Here is a 21,550-nt window from a genome sequence, read left to right on the forward strand (position 1 = left end):
TCACTATGATCTGCACATTCAGTCATCTTTCATGATTTGCAGAGTGATTCCACATCACATGCTTCAACAGTCACTCCTCCATATTTTAATTACTTTTCCTCTGTGCTTGCTGCTGTGCATGAAAATTTCTTCTCCGTGACTTTGCTACTGTATCCATGTCTCTGCTGTCCATAGATTGCACTAGATTGCACACTGGGATTGTTTTTTTTTTTGTTTTTTTTTTTACAAAACAGAGAAGGGCCCAAAAAATGTCTAAAAATTCAAGTTATTTATTAATAACTGGTGTTCATCAATAGCTATGTGAACTCAAGGCAGATATACTGCATTATGGTCTGTTTGTGTTTGAAAATTTTAAATATCTCACTTACTTAGAGTACCTTTCATACGCCTTTTTTCCTGTGAGTCTTGGTCACGTGGCAAGTGTCACAGCAGCCCCACTACTTTATGCAGAGCTTGGTTGTGGAGTACATTACTAAAGCGCAGGAGGCGGTTCAGTTTTGGTCAGCAGGTGGGTGATTGCTATTACAGACCCATATTTCAGCCTGCGAGCGCTGAAGCTGCCTAAACAGAATAGCGTGCGTCGTGACTTTGTGCCGAGGTGGGTTTCCCTCGTAATCCTGTCCTCCACGCGCTAAATGCCACAGGCCTCTCTTCCTCTCCCCACCCAACATCTCAAAATAGATCCTCACCATGGCTCTGATGTCATCTTAAGCACAGGAGAATAGAGCAGCATGGAGGAAACAGCTCACCCAGCTGGATTTTTCAGCAGTACAGAGCACAAAGTACACTTCTTGCTCTCAGTTGCCTTGGAAACCCCTTTGCCATTAAAATAGGATCAATATAATTTTATAATTTCCATGTCTGTGTGTATATTTTCAGTTATGTGCATCTATGTTTTAAACTTAAAACTTTTGCAATACAACACATGCCATGTTTCATTGCTGTGTGTTTTAACACTCTGACACTGAGAAGGTTGTCAGTGTGCTCTATCATTAACACATGTCCCCGGTGATGGGATCACAAGTGGACAGTGCTAAATACAAGTGTAAACAGCCATCAAGACACAATGTGATCTGGTCAGTCAAACCACTTGCAGAGGTGGTCTGAGATATGTGTGATCACATATCATTTGTAGTGTTACAACTTATGCGTCCTGATGCATCCCCAACAAGGACATAACAGGGACATACTTCATCAACACAGGACATTGGGTGTGTTAATAATGGACACCCAGATTTTTAGGCAAATACTAATGACTATTTCAGACTTGAGGGTAAAAAGCTTGCAGTAAGAAATTTAATAGTGACTGTCTTATTTTTATTGTCTCAATTGTCAGTGGAAATGATTTAAGTTTAAGTATTTAGCTTTCACAGACATGAAGAAACGAGAGGCTGAGTAGTGCTCCTTATCAAGAGTAAATTGAATTTAATTGAACATATGCCACATGCATTATAAAATCATTAGTACCCCGTAAATATAACAGCTTTGAGTTGTAAAGGGTTGTTTTCACCATTTAACAGAATGACACTAACAGTTTGCCCCTGATTACGGGTTTTAGATAACATTTTTGTCAAACTGCCTGCGTGTCTGTCCTGCTGAACAACCAAAACATACACTGTAAGAAAAGATAAACCATATCTACTAAATAAAAATTAGGCAACAGATTACAAGCAATATTATTCATTAAATTTCACCAAGTTTAATATTGAGTAAATATTAATTAAATGATACCCTTAATAGTTAATCATTTAATATGAGTAAATTCAAATAGAAAACAATAAGGAATTAATTAAAACCTAAACAAAAATGTTGAGTTGATTTGAAAAAGATAAACTTCTTAATGTGTAAATAGTACTAATAAAAATGTATTTAATTCTACATATCAATGATATATAGTTGGGTAATAATCATCTACTTTAATCAGTGCATTGATTTGAATTTAATCAATACAATGAATTTAATCTAAATATTTTTCTTTCTTAAGAGTAACTAGTCTATGACCCAGAAAGTACAGAACTCAAAATACTAACAATGAATGTTATGTCTTGAATTTTTTATTAACCATTCAGTTTTGTGCTTTCTACACACTGTATAGCACAACATACACTGCACACCACAGACGCATTTCAACCACAACTCTCAAAAGGACAGAATGCTGACTTCAACTATTTTGTAAAAACAAAAATAAATTCCATATTTCAAAATGGTGATATGGCCATAACATTTGTTTCCATGCTTTCTCACCTCAGTCAGTTAAGTCAGGCCCGAGGACCGGAGTTGAGAAACACTGGGCTAGATGATAGCCTGCTGCATTCAAAAAAAGCGCACTTTGACAGGAAGTGCTTTTCAATTAAAATTTGCCTGATTACATTAACTTGAATTCACTCAATATTCTCCATATTAATATAATAAACAGAATGTCTATGTTTTATTTAACTACAATAAGTGGATTTTATTCTAAAATTTTTTATTTGAAATTTAATTAAATATCTGCCACAAAATCAAAGACACAATTATATTGAATATATTTTACCTAATACATTAATTAAAATGTGCATGACCACAGAATCATTTCTTACAGTGTACTTACTGTGCCACATCACTGTCACATTTTCTTGTCTATTTTACTGTCGTTGAACTAATATAACCGCTGCATTTCTCTGCCCATCAAGCATTTTCTGGGGTTTATATATCTGGCTGTTAATCAAGTGAATGTGACTTCTGTCCAGGTTGCAGCTTCCTGTAATCAATCACCCTCTCTGCTCCTAAACAAACTTTGCCTCTTAGCAACGCAGCCCACGTCCCTCATATAGCTTCACTTGATGGGACCCAGCCAACAATCCTTCCCCCGCACATACACACCAGTTACTAGAGTCCAGCACTGGTATGGAAGGGCATCAGAGCCTCTCCCTCTCATTGACAGGCTGTCTGAATTAGGAAATGCTCCTGTGGGCTTCAACAAAGATAAATGACAGCTGTGAAAAACAGAGGAAGGTCTCAGACCGGAAGTATGATTTATAGGTGGCTGATCATTAACTGTGTATTTTGACTCTGAAGTGGGGTTTTCCTTTCACTGTTAAGCTGGTGTATGTCTTCATTTTAGCAGTAGGTTTTTAACAATCAATTACATTAATATTCTTGACAGATGCAGTTTAACAGGAGATTAAATTTCACTTTGGTCGACATCTCTAATAAAAACAACAACAACATCTGTCGAAAGAGAACCTCTCTTCGCCTTCTACCTGTCTTCTATGAAATAACACCTCAAAAACAACATCATCATACTTGGGACACACACACGTGGCTGTTCAGCCCATCACGATGACTGTCTAAATATACTGTAGATAGACCATGTGGATGCACCATAGGCTCTGAAATCACACAAACAATAAGCTTGGTGAAATAGTAGCCTCATCTTGTTTCACGTTGTCAGCCTCAAGCAAACACACTGCTTGCGTCTCTGCTCTCTCCAAGGAAGAGCAGCTGCCACTTTGTATGACCTGCTGTCACAGCCAGGGTGATGATGACAAATCAATCAAATTCTGAACAGATGTTCAGAATTTCATCAGAATTGTATCACATTTCTTGTATTTATACAGTAACACTGGGTATTGTAGCAAAACAAAATACCTTGAGTGACAGGTTGTCATTTTTAACCTTTAACAGCTCTAGAATGATTTATACTGTATGTCTCCAGTATGTAGGCCACATTTACACTTGGGAGCTTCCCAGTACAGCCACATCTTTGAAGTACTGGCCAATGAGGAGCTCCAGTTGAAGGGTAAATGCCTCGCACAAGGACACCTTAATGATATCTGAAGGGGCTGGGTGCCTGTACATTTCACCAGTCAGCCTGTACTCCAGAGCCTCCTGACTTCTGACTGTAAGACGAGGTGATGAGGTTAAGGTAGAGATACAATAAAAACAGTATGATCCCTTCAGTAAGCAGTCGCATCAATGTTCATAATGACCTCCAGACTCACTCCAAAATTAGCATTTCACTCTCAGCACTAACAGACTGACAGATAGCCATGGACGAGCTGAGCTAACAACCTCGGTGAAGACATTAAATCTGTCATCAATATGACATCTCTGACAGCTGCAGATGAAATCCTGATCTACTGCATCAAGATACACAACCTGTTACACCATCTTTAGAATCCTGAAGAAAAGAACCTATTCATTTATTCATTTCAGTATTTCTTTTCACATTGGGCAGTCCAGCTGAGGTCGACTGAAAAAGAAAAAGATGGGTGTGCACGAGTTGAGATATATATATATATATATATATATATATATATAGAGAGAGAGAGAGAGAGAGAGAGAGAGAGAGAGAGAGAGAGAGAGAGGAGGCTAGAGGCAAAGATCAAAGCTACACAGAGAGAAGGTAGTCAACTCTCAGAGCTCCAGAAAGCTGTGGGGAAGAAAGGGATTACCAGGAAGTGCCACCAACTGTCCTTGCCAGAGGCACTAGAGACTGCCAACAAAGAGTCACAGCTCTGGCTACTCACCTGAAGAAATACATTAGATGACATGATCCACATTGACTGGCTAAAGAAGCTAACTGCACTCCATGAACACCTGGCAGTACAGATGAACCAAGTACTGACGGATGGAACCCACCCAGAGTGGTCTACCCAACCTCCAGGATCTACAGCATCGACATCGGGATGTCATTCAGACTAGATAAATTTGGGCTGATGGTATCAAAGAGAGGGAAGATGATCACAACCGAGGGAGTTGAACTACCAGATTCAGACTGACAAGATGGTGGTGGCTAACCAACCAGATATTGTGGTAATAGAGAAACAACAGAAGAAGGCAGTAGTGATAGATGTAGAGATCCAGAGTGAAGGAACACGAGAAGCTTGAAAAATACCAAGGGCTGAAGGAGGAGCTAGCAAAGATGTGGGGAGTAAAGGCAACAGTAGTACCAGTGGTACTTGGAGCACTGGGGGCAGTGACCCACAAACTGGAGAGTGGCTTCAGCAGATTTCAGTTTGAAATGAAATAATATAGGCCAATTGTATATCACTTGGGATGAAAGATGTCAGCAGTTTTAAACTACCATGCTGTGTGGATTTGCAGATAAACAACAAATAAGAAGTATGCTAATTGGTTAAATGCATTTCTTTCAGTCTCTTCAAAAGTAAAATTATTCTATTTAAGGTGTGACAACAACAAACAACAGAAAACAAAATAAGGTTGCAGGCAATGTATTGTCAGGGGGTTACTCTGCATATGTGCATGCTCGCCACTGCTTACACACAAGTGTGTATGAATGTTTACTACAAACAGCTGACATTTTTTTTCAGGGGTGCTTAAATTTGCCAGTTGCACAGGCTTCAGCTGAAGTGAATGGTGTGATGTGAGCATACCAGGAGTGTGTGTTGCTTTTAACTGTTGCCCTCTTACGTCCATTCTAGATTCAAGTTTCAATTTCATCCCATCAACATTTTTTGTTCCACTGCATGAATTCCACAGTATAAATTTGGTACCAAACTTCAGGAATGTTAATACAGATTATGTGATTAATTACTTAAACTAGCACAAAATTCCCTGTTGCTCCTGCTTTGCTGATATTTGCTCACGTTGTGTGTATGCTGTACTTACGAGAGTGTCCTCTCCAGCCTGCTGCCAGTGGAGCCGATGATCTCCCCCAGCGTACAGAACATCTGACCTAGGAAATCCTTCACAGAGGGCACCAGCACACAGTTAATACTGCACAATACAGTCCAACTGTTCTCATGCAACTCACCAGTGCATCATTACTGCTCCTGAAAACATTGGAGCTGATATTTTACACATTTTTAATGTTTGCTACAGTGGAGTCTCACATGGTCGTTGAATGAAAAGTGCAAGTTAACATTTCCATTCTCATTATACACATTTGATGAGCTTTAAGAGAATTTATTCGAAAACCATTTCCAGAAAATCCGCACAATAAAATGTAAAGTGATGTGCTTTTCCATCCACTTTTATTTTTATGCACATTATGAGATAAACAGTTGTGGAGCAATTTTTCCAGTTTGGTGCCATTAGACTATTGCAGAAGAGAGAACGCCACAAGCATTTTGCTTTTATCGATATACCAACCTTTCCACCTCAGCATGAAAACTTTTCTTGCAATCAACACTGAACTTCTTTTTTATTTTGTTTTTAATGTCTGGCATTTCCACTCAGGTGTTTTTATGTACAATATGAAAAGGAGCATGACAACAGGTGGGCAGAAATACAGCTTACTGACTCACACACTTCACTCAAGCACTCATTGACTTATTCACTTATTTTCTCATTCACTCACTTATTCAGTGACTCACTCAGCAACACCTATGACTTTAAGTTAAATTAAAAACAGATAGTTAACTGCACTTAAAACATATACTTGAGCAATAAAATATAATAAAATTATTCTTTTTCCTGAACTTAATGGACAAATTCTAGTTGTAAGTTTTCATTTAAGTTATTAGCAATCGTAGTTATTTAGTAGAGTGTGTAATATCGACTTAAAATATGAACAGAATTTTAAAATAAGAACATAAAATATGTGTTCCTAGAAGTTGGTCATTAAGTATCATAATATCTTCACACCACAGATGAGGTAGAGTCAGAGCTGTGACTAAAATGATTTGAAATGAACAGGTGAGTCAGAAAAAGACGTAACATTCTGTTGTGGGATTTTGGGATTACAGTTGATGTCTCAGAGATGAGCAGATCCACTCACAATCCAGCCCAGATGGTCTATTATTTATGGAACATTGTGACTCGCTTTATTGTTATATGAACAAGTTCAGCAATGACCTAAACGCGATGAAGGTTATCCAGCTGTGTGTTTAACGCATGCTAAGACCTCGGCTCAGTTCAGGAAATGTCTAGCAGACAACAAGGAGTAATGAAACAAAAGGAAACGTGAGGGCAGCTTACCTTCTGCTCGTCCAGGTGGGTAAGCAGTAAGGAGAGGCACACACACGTTAGAGGAAAAGCTGAAAGCAACAATGAAAACACTTCAGACTGATGTAAAAATGTAATGCTATGTTCCTCATAAAGCTGATGTTAAATGAATTATTACTGTAATCAAGCACTGCATCTTATCTAAATTAAAACCCAAGTTATCCTTTAATTAAATTTTCTACATCGTTGGTGTTCTGTCAAATTGAATTTTCATTTCAAATTCAGTTTCATTCTTGGCTCAATTCAATTCAGTATACTCCAGAGTCCAGTTTATGGAGGCCTGAAAACAAAAAAAATGCAACACAAGACTGCCAGATGAGTCAAAACATGACTGAATACACTCCATCAAGAAAGAAAGAAATATAAAGTTTAATGATTCTTCCTAAACCTCAGTCAGTTGCTTAGTAATTAAAACAATTATCTTTGTTGAGGCTGCACGGTGGCGCAGCAGGTAGTGCGTGTGCCTCACAGCTACAAGGTTGCAGGTTTGTTTCCCGGGTCGGGCCTTTCTGTGTCAAGTTTGCATGTTCTTCCCGTGCATGCGTGGGTTCTCTCCAGACACTCCGGCTTCCTCCCACAGACCAAAAACATGCTCATTAGGTTGATTGGTGACTCTAAATTGCCCCTAGGTGTGAGTGTGAGCGTGAATGGTTGTTTGTGTATATATGTTGCCCTGCGATCGGCTGGCCACCGGTCCAGGGTGTACCCCGCCTCCCGCCTGTTGACAGCTGAGATAGGCTCCGGCCCCCCCGCGACCCCAAAAGGGATAAGCGGCATAGAAGATGGATGGATGGATCTTTGTTGAGTCTGAACACGCAGTTTTATCATTTATGTATTCCCCATGTTGACCAAATAGCAGTTCCATTTCCACATTTCCAATTTTCTGAATACTCATAATCAGGGGTGAGCACGGTGTGTTTATCCATGTAACTTTGTGAGAGTTTCTGTAGCTTGCTCGATAAATTTTCTTGGCCACTACAAATGAAAGGTCTCATCAGCAGTGTATGGATATATGGATGATTAGAATTACCTGCATGGGTGTTCATTTACTATGACAAAGTTAGCTGTAGGTAAACCAATACCTGCCCCGGACATACAAGGACACACCCAATCATATTAAGTATTAATGGTCAATAAGTATAAACAGGACATGAGGTAAGGAAAATCGATGTTTGGTGGGGAAAAGGGCACAGAAAAAAAAAAAAACTAATGATGTGCTAAAACCAAAAAATAGGAGTTGAAAAATGAAAACAAAATGTTACTATATTTAACCAATGGATTGGAAATTAAGGGAAACCTATTAAGCTTTATTTCTTTTTATGCTAGATTTTAATTAGCTAATAGTATCATTTATTTGTATAGTCTGTTATATTTTTGGCTCATTTGATGACTTTTACTGCCTCTGCTCAGTTTCAGGCCTCCATACTGGGTCAAGTCATTGTGGAACCTATTTATACGATTCCTCAATGGCTGCTTACATGTTTCGAGAGGTTGGAGCTCCTTGTGTCCACATTGTACCTGCAGTTGAACAAAAGAAAGCAGATTTTAGGAGTCTTCCTTTACACAGTGCTACCACTACATAATGCAACAGACATCCAAATCAGAAAAGCAGAGAGCAGAGCCTTGAGGGAAGAAAAGCAAACCATTCAACAAGCAACACATGGTATAATGCACAGCTCTACTGAGAACACAATATTTAAAATAAATTCAATAATGAGATATGTTTTACGTAGGATGGATGAGTGATGGAAAATAAATTTATGGATCTGGAGCAGCATTGCAAGGAACGATGACAATGAACTCTGGGATCAACGTGCAGACTGAAGTCACTTCCTCTCTGGCATTGATTCTCTCTTTCTTAAGGCCACTGCCTCTCTGAGCACTTCCTCTTGAGAACCATCACCAGGGGCTTCTTTGAAAAGGATTCTGTTCATGTTTAACAAAGGACATCCACCCGTGCATTGAATAACATTACACAGAGATCATGTATTCTTCCGCTTCTCATTTCTCTCTGGATCTCTCCGTCTCCCTCGCCGCCCAGCTCATTTGCTGTCGGTGTCATTGTGAAGTCTACAAAATGGATGAAGGATGACACTGAGCTCTGCAGAAACTGCCTACAATCTTTTCACCTGTTTTCTGATCTCTTTCTCTGCTTCAGTTACAGAGCCACATATTTAACCTGACAGTAATAAACACCCTCACTCCTGCAGGAGTTCCACAGCTGCCTGAAGTAGATTGAGCATGGAACCACATAAGGAGGTTGTAAAAGGAATTTTTTATTGACTCTGAGAAGGGACAGCACTCAGTACTGTACTGAGTTAGTATTTCTGTTTTATTAAAAGGTGTACTGTACATCTCAGTCATGTTTGGCTCTCATGGGAGAAGATGAGGGACAAAGCCTCTCCAAAGCAGGGTTTGTGCTGATGCCCTGTGGACCAGCTGCTCCCCTGTTAGCCAGGGGTGAAAGCAAAGTTAAGACTTAAAACATTTCAGCAGCATAGTCTTCAATGTCTAGAACACTTTAAACAGTTGGTACAAAACTTTCCCAGTTACTGATGCTTTTTCATATACTCCCAAGCAATTTTTGCATTTCAAAGTGAAACAATGGTTTAAAACAGGGAATTCTGGGAGGAGAGTTTGTTTATGTCCCAAACTCCTTTGCCTTGTCCTCCAATTTTTCCTCTGTCTTCAACGAGTGCCTTTCCCCATTCCTCAATATTTGCTTTTGTTCCTTTGTCCTTATTTCATAGTCTTCACTAACACTTGTCTCTTAAACATGACATACAACATACATACATACATACACACACACACACACACACACACACACACACACACACACACACATACATACATACACACAAACACACACACACACACACAAACACACACATACATACACACATACATACACACACACACACACAAACACACACATACATACATACATACACACACACACACACACACACACACACACACAAACACACACATGCATACATACAACTGATTTGCATTTGAAAAAGTGCTGCTGCTTGCCACATCCCCACAACAGTTGTGTTTTTGAGTGACACTTCTATTGGATGGATAGACATTTGTGTCCCCCACAGGATGAATTGTAATAACTTTTTATGTAGCATCTTCTTCAGATGAAATTTTCAATTTGTCCAATACTCTTGTGAACAGCATAAACGAATACCTGCAAAACTGATGACATTCCCATCAGTCACAGCTGTACTTGTGTTTACTGCTGATTAGCAAATGGCCACTTATTAACAACGATTACTGATAGGCCTGGGCTTTCAGGGACCTCTGGCGGTCCCTAGACCTCACTTTTCAGTATTCATCTCAAATGTCCCTGAAATTGTGCATTTCTGTGTGCAAAAACCACATTTTTGTGGTGTGCACGGGTGGGGTGGGGGCTCCAGGGATTTCTTGCTTGGGGCCCCAAGATACCCCAGCAACACCACTGGGTGCAAGCATTTACACTGAAACATTTAGCACCACTGTGCCTAATTACAGGTTTATTGTGTTGCATATTTGTAGTGGCAAGTTAACAGTTGAAACCAGATATAAACAAACAGTATTTACATCTTTTTAATTAATCTGTTGTTATTAGAAATCCTGACTGCAGTATGAGGCTGCCATGAAGAGAGTTTCACACTGCTCATAATTACTGTCTGCAGGTTAGGACATCAGTACAGCATAAACCCTGGTCTGCGTGTTCAAATTCTTGTGCTTTTTACTCCCAACCATTCACCCCAGCCTCTTCACTATTACTTAACTGGAGTACAAAAAACATCCTGAATTGGTAAAAACATTCATGTCAATGAACAGTTGAGGTTCCTCCAAATCCAAATAATTTGTACATATTTTACCACACTCCCTCCTCTCCACCTCTTCTTTTGTCTCCTCCTTTTTGATGTTGCTTTCATTCTTCGCTTGCGTTCACAATATCTAATGCCTTTTCTCTTCTCAATTCGTGGGCCTTGTCGCTCTGAGATGGACAGGTGAGCGTTCTGCATGGTCAGAAAAGAGACATGGCGTTGCAGCGTGACAGGACTGACAACTGTGTGACGTGCTGACCAGTAAATGCTGCATTGGGGCTTAAGGATTTTCAGAAACAGAATCCTGTACACACAACCTCTTTTTCCAGTCATGCCAATAGAGAGGGCACAATGATGGAGTTTTTCTGGAAAATGAATAACTGCAGTACCCACTAAAATTGCTTCAATTGTCTACTGCTTTCTCAGTTCAGCATAAATGTCAGGTTATAAGGCTTTGAAGAGGGAAGTAAAAGCCGGGGACTAATGGAAATAATGGAATTGAGAGTGAATGTAAGAGGGCCACTAGCTATGCATACCACTAACTGTGGTACTGTAGTTTGCCAAAAAGTGCCAAATACAGTGCTCTCAGCCCACCTAACCCCCCAACACACACACACAATTCTATTATGTCTCCATCCTCAATATATCACCACTAGTCCATTTCAGCAGAAATCTATCTCACACCCCCATCACTAGCTTTGTAAAACCCTCCATCTCCTGCAATGTCAAATTGAGCTCTATGCCGAGCTTGGGTGGGATCAAATGAAATTACCACACAGTAGGATAAGCCTGTGAGCGATGGTCAAATGAGATTTGAGTGCGGAGGAGCAATAGAGTTGCTAAAAAATCTAATGACCTTGATTTACATGGCAGGCGGCAGGGAAGCTGGACGGCTTCTCAGCAGAAATGAAGATGAACAATGGAAACAGTTTAGTAGAATGTTTTGATACAGTGTAATTCAGCTTCTTATTTTGTCATATCCCTCTCTTCCTTCATTTTGTTTGTATTTTTTGTGCAGTTCACACAGTAGAATTCACATCACATAATGTGGAACCACATGGGTCTTTTGTGAATTAAGATCCACACGTTACTGTAGGTGAACCAAACCAGAAGCTTTAGGGATTTGGGGTGTAGCATCCTTTGTATCAGCATCTTCTGAGATTCTGAGTTTGATTAAAAAAAAAACCCAAAAAAAAACCAACTTAGATTTGTTCCTCTTCATGGCTTAATGCCAAGACAGTTACTCATACTGGTAAAACTCAGCAGTAAGAGCATTACACTGTGTCAAATGTGCAGTAAGGTAATCAAAGCTGATTCATATAGCCATCATGGTGGTGATTAGTGCACGTGATATCACATCCCTGTTATGTAAGTGTCAGCCAGTGAAAATCAACACTGTAATGAGAGGCTACGTTTTTTTTAACATCCATCATGATCCGCCATGTGTGGAGGCAGACTACGTCATAGAAAAGCGAAGCTGAAGTTTAGTTGGAAACACAGCTTTAAAAGGACCTGAAAATGTACATTGTGTCTTCCATTAACTGTTCATTCATTTTATCCACTGACCTTTTCAAGAAAGGAAGGCTATTAAAAGCAGTTTTTACATTCATCTTCATCAATAAGAATTATTTTAATTAGCGAAACACAATGTTTTGATAAGTTGCCAATATCAAGATGGATAGTAATTAATTACTTAAAAATTCTGCAGTGGTGGACTATGATGTACCTCTTTATTTAGGGGAATTAAAATAGTAACAAATACATCAGGGATTAAGCTCACTCTTGACTTTGGGATGATCCTGTGTAACAAGATAACTACAGGTACACTTATGAGCTTTTTTTTTTTTTAACCTTCTGACCTTTAAATCATATTTTACAGTCTTCATCAGCAAATGGATCCCATGTGATGAGACATGAGCCAGTTCCATTTGTTGGTGAAGATGGTAAAATGAGATTGAAAGCTCTCACAAAATCAGCTAGTAAGTGGACCTGAAGTTAACACTTTCACGCAATACGTAAGTAGAAAAGGTAGAAAAGTACAAAAGGACGCACTAATTCTAAACAAAGTATGTTGAAATCTGTTCTTAATTAATAAAGGATAAATTAATAATTGTATTTTATCATTATCTAATAGTCCACCATTCACAGTTATTCAAGCACTTCTTATTAGCATATTAATAATTATCAAGTTCCTGCATTGTTTCCTTACCACTCAAAAAACTGTGTGACATAGTTTCATGAATGCATCTTTGCCATTACAATAACTGACTGTCATTTGGGACACTAATGAGAATAATGAACTGTGAACATACACCAAGGCCATACTGTTACTTGGATTAATAATAATAAAACAGTATATTAAATTCATTTTGGATTGACTGTGACAGATTATATAACACACATGGATTACATGAACCAGTGAAAATGTTCTGTCAGCACACATGTGGCTCTATTTGTGTTTCACATAATTTGCAGTAGTGTCCACAATACCTTTTCATGCTTCATGCATCAGTGTTTCATCTTAATCAGTCTCACCATCGTTTGACGAGCTAGACTGAGAGTGGTTTATAAACAAAATAACAATAACATTACAATCAGTTACTGGTTTTATGTCCAAAGAACTAATCCGTTACTAAATGTAATGTGCAGTCTATATGTGGCCTGGTCAAACAGGAAATATGGCTGTTTATGGTTAGAGCTCTGCCAACCACCATCCAAAAGACAGTTCTGCTCAATAACTGAAGCTAAAGCTTGGTTTTAATTCCAGGTACAATGGACATGAGTGAAACTTTTTACATGTGAAGCTCAGATACGCAACCTTTGATGTGACCTTAACAACTTGAAGAGAAAGGACGCTAATGTAGGACACATTTTAATTGCTCTCATTACAGATACTCATTAGCTTTTAATGACATTTTAAATGTTTCAAGACATTGGACCACATTACAAACGTCACATTGCTTCATTTGAACTTTTTTCACTTCAGCAATGTCTTCTAAAACTGCTGCATTTCTCACTTTGTTGTGATGAACATTGTATATAGTATATTTGCTTTACATTGTACATGGGCAGATTTCAGGACTCCTTATGAATTACTTTGACAAGGTGTGTATAGAACTGTGAAGGTGGTCATGATGTGATTTACATATTCAGTTTCCATCGTGGAGGAGGGCTCCCTTATTCACAGTCAAGGCTTGGAAACAGCAGAGTGTGGAGTACATTTAAAAACCTAATTACACACCACTGCATGGTGCGTTAAGATTCATTCCTTAAGGGTATAGAAATAAAAGGGCAGAACACCTCAATTACACTGATTGCATGTGGGCTTTCAGTGAGATGGAATTTCCACTATTAACACACATGTAGGTGTATGTTCTTTCAGCATCACTCGTATTCGTGCAGTGGACTGGCCTGGCGGGTCTTTGATAAGCTCACACTATTACAGGTTCAGTGGTTGAGGCAGCTTCTTCCTCTATAATGTTTTGCATTCAGAAATCATTTTCCTAAGCTCAGACACTGTTGTAAAAAAAGAACTGAAATTTGTTGGAAGACAACTACCTTGAAATATATTAATCATCTACTGCACTCCTGGTCCCTACTCATAGTTCTTAGAAGGATTCGATGGCTCCATTGAAGACCTTGGGACCTATAACATGAGAGCAAATCCCATCCCTAAGGCATCTGCTCTGACTGACTCAGTAAGTTTTTTTAAGTATATGTCAGTGATCTGAATCACAGCCGTGGGTGTACTGTGGTTCTTGCTAAATGTATATTTCTAATATATTGGTCACTCTGACTAAAGAAAAATGCCAGCTACTCTCACTGCTTTCAGGTACTGAGCATTGCAGCCTCCGCCTCTGTTGTTTCAATAGAAACATGAAAAGAACCTGCACGGCTTAGAAGATAGGAAAACAATACAGGAACTAATTTTACTGATGTCTTAGCTTCTGGAATGGTAAACAACAGAAGAGCGTACACAGATCAATGAAGAGAAACAGTCTCAAAGCAACATCAGCTTCAAAGGTTCATTATCCAGTGTGGGCCATTTCCTCTATTTTAAACTACAAACCACTCTGTTTAGCTGTGTGATTAGATTAGATTAGATTAGATTAGATTAGATTAGATTAGATTAGATTAGATTAGATTAGATTAGATTAGATTAGGTAGATAGCAGCAGTCAAGAGTGTATTGTACTCATGGTTCAGAAGGCTCGGAGGTAGTTCAGAGCTCCAGCAGTGAAGTTAACACTGACATCAATTCAAAACACCTCAATGTTTCCCAGTAACAAACATCTGAAAGCACCTCCACTCTGAACAGACACCATGAAAACACCAAACCAACAACAACAATGAATGTACTAGGGTTGGCCCTCATTACGTGCTGGAGCGTAATCCAGCATCGCCGCCATTTTGGGTGGGTCTCCGCTAGCACCAGAGCCAACCGAAGTCAACGTAAAGAGCGCAAATATGCCGGTATTTTATTTTATTTTATTTAGCTTCCCAGCCCCAGTTACAAGCTAAACAGGGTAGTGTAAGACGCTGGAATGACCTGGACTTTTAAAGCTAACTTTTCCAGGCCTTAAAAAAAAAAGAAAGAAGGAAAAAATGTACTGAGCAGGTATATATGGGAGCTTTGTATGTATGTATGTATGTATGTATGAGTTAAAATCAGTGTATATCACAAACATCAGCAGTTTCAGTCCAGGCTATTGTGTAATCTTTGTCATCCTAAAGCTGTGGACAGTTGTTTAAACTTAGACATGTCAGGCCCGAAGGTGTGTGTGTTTGTGTACGTGTGTGTGTTTGAAAGCAGCAGTGGACTGTGGGCCGACACACATGATGAGTTGGCCAGAAAGAAAAAAACCTTCCTCGTTTCGACAGTTTGTTTTGGTGAAGTTTTATTCCAACACAACTGAGTAAGAAACTTACTCAAAATTTAATACGCATGTCAACAGGTTATGCGAGATGTCACATGAGGTTTTTGTGTGTGCATTGTGTGCGCGTGCTCGTGTGCATGTGCCTCTGCCTCACTTTACATTAAATAAACTCAGCACACAAAAACAAAAATGAAGAAATACTTGTGTTATTGGTGTGTGCAGAAGGGTCATGATTTTTTTTTTTGTGTGTGTGTGTGTGTGTGTGACAGAAAGAGAGAGAGAGAGAGAGAGAGAGAGAGAGAGAGAGAGAGAAATAAATTCAAATGAACAATCAAACTGTTTCTTTAATAAAATATATTATTATATTAATTATAATTATATTATCATAACTACATCTCTGACGTTTGTAACAAACCAAACCGTGTGAAAATTGGATAAAAATTAGAGGAGTCATGATGATTATAGTAGCTGGACATACACCTTCCTCCATAGAAATAAATGCACTGGGGGCACATGGGAGACCCATCCAAGATGGCGGCCGCGCTAAACGTCAGTTCCAATGAAGCGTCAGTCAATGAGGCGTCTACGTATGTCTATGGTTGGCCCGATCCGACCACGTGATCGGAAATCGGGGCCGATCACTTGACTGCAGACTATTGGGATTGGACGTTATCTCCCGATCAGATATTGGATATATATATATATATATATATATATATTTTTTTTTTTTTTTTTTTTTTCACATTTACAATATATGGGCTAGTGATTAAAAATAAATGAGAATAAATAGTATTTATGAACTACCAAGGTTTACAGGCCGGGTCTGTGTCTGTGACAGACGCCACTGAACAGCGCATGCACAGAACACGGCAGCACGCAGCAGTTTGTTTTGAAGCTGAGTTTATGTCTGCTGTGTGGAAATATTTCAAAGTGAACGATGAGAACAGTTGCGCTGGCTCAAACGCTAGTTGGTAACCGTGGCAACAGAAACTCAGAACATATGTTAATATACGTTGTTTCACAGTTTATTTATCACAACAGCAAGACAGTGGAGGACACACACAAGTGGTAAGAGGTGCACTTGCCCTCTGAAATGATACTTTGTATCACGTAACATAACGTTAAGCAATCATCTCACTTCCCTCCACTGATTAATTTAACAGCTGCGGCCGACTGAGCTGCAGGTTCTGTGGCCACAGCTGGTTACCTTGGCAACGCGTCACAATGAGATATTAAATAGTCCACTCAGCCGCTTCTTCTGAAAAACTTTCAATTTTAACGGAAAAAACAACATTAACATATTAATAATTGATTTAATATTTATTTCTTTCCTAAGTGACCATGGTATAAGCGGGATAATGCCCTTCGAAGTGTCCATTATCAGAAATGAAAGTGAAGTCCATTCATTCGCGTCAGTCGCTTCACGCCTCCGCGTCGTCCATTCATTTTTGATAATGGACACCTCGCCGGGCATTATCCTTACTTAATGTTGCACTATTCCTAATGTGAAGAAAGTTTTATTTTATTTCTGTGTTCTGTTCTGACTTGAGACTGTAATTCAAGCTACCTCATAGAAGTATACAATACACTGCACTGCATGGTGTTACATGTTATTGGTAAAAAAAATAAATATAAAAATAAGGGACATCCTGGATCTTATTCTTTGCGCTTAGTTCGTTTCATAATGTTTTATAGAAGTATTGTATCGGGACTCGGTATCAGCAGTTACTCAAAATCAAATGACTCGGACTCGGGGGCAAAAAAAAAAAAGTGATCGGGACATCCCTAGAATGTACCCTACTGACAAGTATTGCATGTGTATCCAAAGCCTGATATATCTTCTTCCTCTGGACCACAGAGCTGCACTGTTATCCAAAAACAAAAAAGATCAATGAGCCACATGTTGACACTGTTTTTTGACTCAATGGCACTGTCCCATGCTCTCCCAAACGCTCACTAAAACACCAAATCTGGATTCATCCACAGCTGAAAACAGTCCCCAACAAATGAACTATTCCTTCCTGTTGAAGTGATATTTGTTAGTATATGTGTTCAGTAGAACCCAGTAGGTTTGGTCTTTTGATGGAATTTGCTGACAGTAAGCACCAGCCTTATCCAAGTGTCATTGCATCTAGTGTTTGCAACAGCCTCGTTGCAAACCATCTTTTACACCAATGTATGTGATATACAAACTACCTAGACTGAAATTTAGTACAGCGGAATTATAGACATAACTAGCAGCTAATGTGCCATTCCAACAATACATTTCTGAGCATAAAATCACTATTGATTACAGGAGACAATGCTTGAAATGATGGATTGCTTTTGTTGTCACGATTCAGCTGTTCAGTCCGTTCACCTCCCATTCCTCACTGAAATAATATATCACTTTGTTCCACATCTATCTATTGTGCTTCGGTAGGGCTAAAAATAATCTGTGTGTAGAGTTGGGAGTTTAATAATTGATTCTCTCCATGTTCCATTTTATTGGAATTCCCTCACATGACCATATCAGCCAGATCGCAGCACTCTCCTGGGACTCAGCACAATCTATTTCTGGGCCACTCTGGAAACAGACCGAGCCCCCCTTTAAACCTGTTTTGAAGATACTGTAGATACTGTTCTTGTTGTGTGGGAATGTAAGGCTGTATCTACAACAATAACATTCAGTACCAGTAAATGGGAATATATATATGGCCATCAGATGTATCACTAATGTAAGAAAAACAAGCATACATACGATTAATACATTGCTATGGATGTCAGTAATGAATCAATGATTAGTTAATGACCAATTGAATAATATATTTATTACAAATATAAATATATCTATTTATTACATTACATATATTTGACAAAGTTGGCGTTCAAGCTGTTGCCTCAGAGGAAAACTTGGCTCTAACCCAATCTGGAAGATGAACTGAGTGCTTTTTGTCTTCATTGCTACTCAACTTTTACTGTATCTTTCAGGACAGCATTTGGTAAACATTTCAGTTTATTCGAGTGCCAAGTTTTTCAAGTTATTCTGGGCATGTAGGTCACAAAAGGCCACAGAAGGAAACAGATTGAAGTGCTGCTATGATGGCATTTTTTTTTTTTTTTTTACCAGATCATGGTCTTGCAGATGGTCATCAGGACTGTTTATTTTGCATGGTGTTAAACTCTGGCTCTGACATACTTCAGTACCTTAAATTGCGAATGAGCTTGAGGATTTCAGTGACTAATGTGTGGTGGTTTGGTCTAGTTCCTCCATAACTCAGATTAAGACACTACAAATAGCCCAGAGGGGAGCAGCATCCTGTTCTTTCTCCTTCCTATTGAGCACATATAAAAGTTTATCATGATTCAAAGTGACAGATGGATTTGCAGTTTCACTAATCAGTTAAAACACAAATATTTCTGTTACTTGGCTGCCAGAAATCTTACACAAATAACTTACTTTCACTTTGAGTAAAAATGATTACCATAGGCAAGATGTGCAAGTACTTTTATATGACCAAAATGGCTAAAAAAAAAAAGTGCAATGAAAATACTGTCATGTATTCTGTCATGACTCTTTGTCTCTACGTGTCATTAAGGAAACTAGGAAAAATCCATTTTAATTTCTCTTTAATTTCTTCTAGCTCAATCTCCATGCTCACATTATAATTTTAAATATATATAAAATGCTATATTGTAATATATACTGAGTTTTCATAACAGTCCCACTTAAGCTATGAACTGCTCTAACGATTATTACAGCAGTCCATCACTTAAGTGTCCTTTAGTGGCACAAAAGGTACTTAACAATGTTACTCACTTGTAAAACATCTTTTTAAACATCTATTTTTGACTCGCCGGCGCGGTGCAGGCGCTGCCCAAAGTCAGGTCCGCTGTGCCGATGGGGCGTGGCGGCGCAGACTTTGTTATCTTCGTGCGCTGCGCCGCTGGCGCATCTCCTCCTCCTTCTCATTTCAGTCCCACCCAGCGGCGCAACTCGGAAAGAGGGAGGGGACAAGGTGTGGAGTGGCTTTGACACAGCCAATTTTCACCAATCACAGCAGCTCCTCGCCTCACCTTTAAGAGCACCGCTGGCAAGGCATGTGGCAAGTGGCAAGTCCGATGCCCAAACTTCTCCCAGGAGGAGACTGACGTCACTCATGTCTGTGTGTGTGTGTGTATATCGTTTTATATTCTGTTCTATATTTTGTGGTATATTTTGTTTAGATATATATTCTCAACATAAATATTTTGTTTTTATATTTACTTTATATATATATATAGTTCTCTCTCTTTTCTTTCTTTTCTATTTTTTTCTAATTCTATTCTTGTAAGGAGCACTACAACAAAAACAATTTCCCCTCAGGGATAAATAAAGGATTTCTGATTCTGATTCTGATTCTGATGTCTAAATATGAGGTCCTTAGATGGTAAATCCTCGGCCTCCTCCTCCTCCTCCTCAAAGCAATGATGTACTCCATCTTTGAAGATAACGTTAAGCATTACAATGATAACATTTGTATTTGGAATGAATTGACGTGGGACAACATCATCACTTACGTTTTTTCCATGTGTCTGTCTCTCTTTGTCTCTCAGTGCTCTGAGATAGATGCAGTATATATGCTCTGTAGGATGCCACGGCTGTTTCTGGTTGGCACAGCGATGTTAATTGATTAGTTCGCATCCCTGTTTCACCTGTGTACATTCAGTCAGGGTGAGTGACCATTACGCGTGCCGAACGCGCTTTCGATGTGGTCAGATGAGATACTGATCAAAATATACAAATTTAGGTCTGACTGTATGTGCTGACTCAGATAGTTGCATTGAATTGCGGGTGTTGCTAATTATTGATCGCAGTGAAATGCCAGACACTGTGGAAACCTGACTGTGAGGTGTTGGTGAGGTGAGCGCACGACTCCACCGGTACGAAAATCTGCTTGCGCCGCCGGCGCACAGAGTTGACCAGGTCTGAGGTGGCGAGCTTTCAGCGCACTTTTACGCCGCCAGCACATACCAAAATGGTCGAAAATTCCAATCCGCCGGCTCATTATGCCGACACCTCCCCCCTACTGCGCCGCAACGCCCATTCTGGCGCACCTCTGTACCCTCGGTTTACCAAAATACCAAATGCGCCGTGCGCCTGCCTGCGCCGCTCGAAAATACCACTGCACCGGCGGCACAGCCTGCGCGGCGTCGGCAGCAGAGTCGAAAATAGAGCCCTTAATGTTGCTCTGTGGTAACTGCACATAAATTGTTTGAAAAAGCTTTCATTAAGGAAAATGCACTTTGGATTTTACAAGTTTTTGATGATTTATTATTGATCCATCATCAACAATAGATACAGACTTTCACTTCTGGTTGAGCACTTTGTGGAACTCAATTAGTAATTCTGGGCCAATTTTCATTCCGTATATCAAATGTTTTCTGCATAATGTGCATAAAGCACAAGTAAACAATTGATTTGATGCATTTACTATGCTCCCTTCTGAAGTGAAAACACAGAATATAAAGTAAAAGCGTGTGTTTTGCATCACAACAGCGATAAAAGATTTGCTGTCGTGCGTGAAGGACAGTGATTCAGGTAGCTTCCACAATGGCTACCAAAGCCAGTGATGCAATGGTTTTGAACAGAGAGAGAGAGAGAGAGAGAGAGAGAGTGTGTGTGTGTGTGTGTGTGTGTGTGTGTGTGTGTTGCCATTGTTTGTGTGTTTGTGTGTGTGTTATATTATGCACTAGTTAATAATTCAGCATTAATGATTTACTTTGTCAGCAGATTAAGACTCCTCACTAAGCGGGGCAGCTGCTGTCCCAGGGGAGGAAGCTTCAAACTCAACATTCAGTGCCATGAAATAACTTGGACTCTTATAGTTCTGGGAACACGCCAGCATTATTTTAACTGATTGTTAACAGTCTTGTT

At 39.3% G+C, this 21,550-nt stretch overlaps 1 protein-coding gene across 1 annotated transcript in view; it reads right to left on the bottom strand.

Moving 5' to 3' along the window:
* Positions 1-21,550, bottom strand: part of LOC139329489 (copine-9-like) — a 183,627-nt gene that overhangs the window by 102,032 nt on the left and 60,045 nt on the right. The window contains exons 5-7 of the mRNA XM_070959834.1: positions 8,430-8,469; positions 6,925-6,927; positions 5,614-5,690 (exon numbers count right to left, since the gene is read on the bottom strand). Coding sequence (XP_070815935.1) covers positions 5,614-5,690; positions 6,925-6,927; positions 8,430-8,469 — 120 coding nt within the window. The remainder of the gene's footprint in view (positions 1-5,613; positions 5,691-6,924; positions 6,928-8,429; positions 8,470-21,550) is intronic.

Source organism: Chaetodon trifascialis, chromosome 3 (assembly GCF_039877785.1).
Source record: "Chaetodon trifascialis isolate fChaTrf1 chromosome 3, fChaTrf1.hap1, whole genome shotgun sequence".
Taxonomy (NCBI): domain Eukaryota; kingdom Metazoa; phylum Chordata; class Actinopteri; order Chaetodontiformes; family Chaetodontidae; genus Chaetodon; species Chaetodon trifascialis.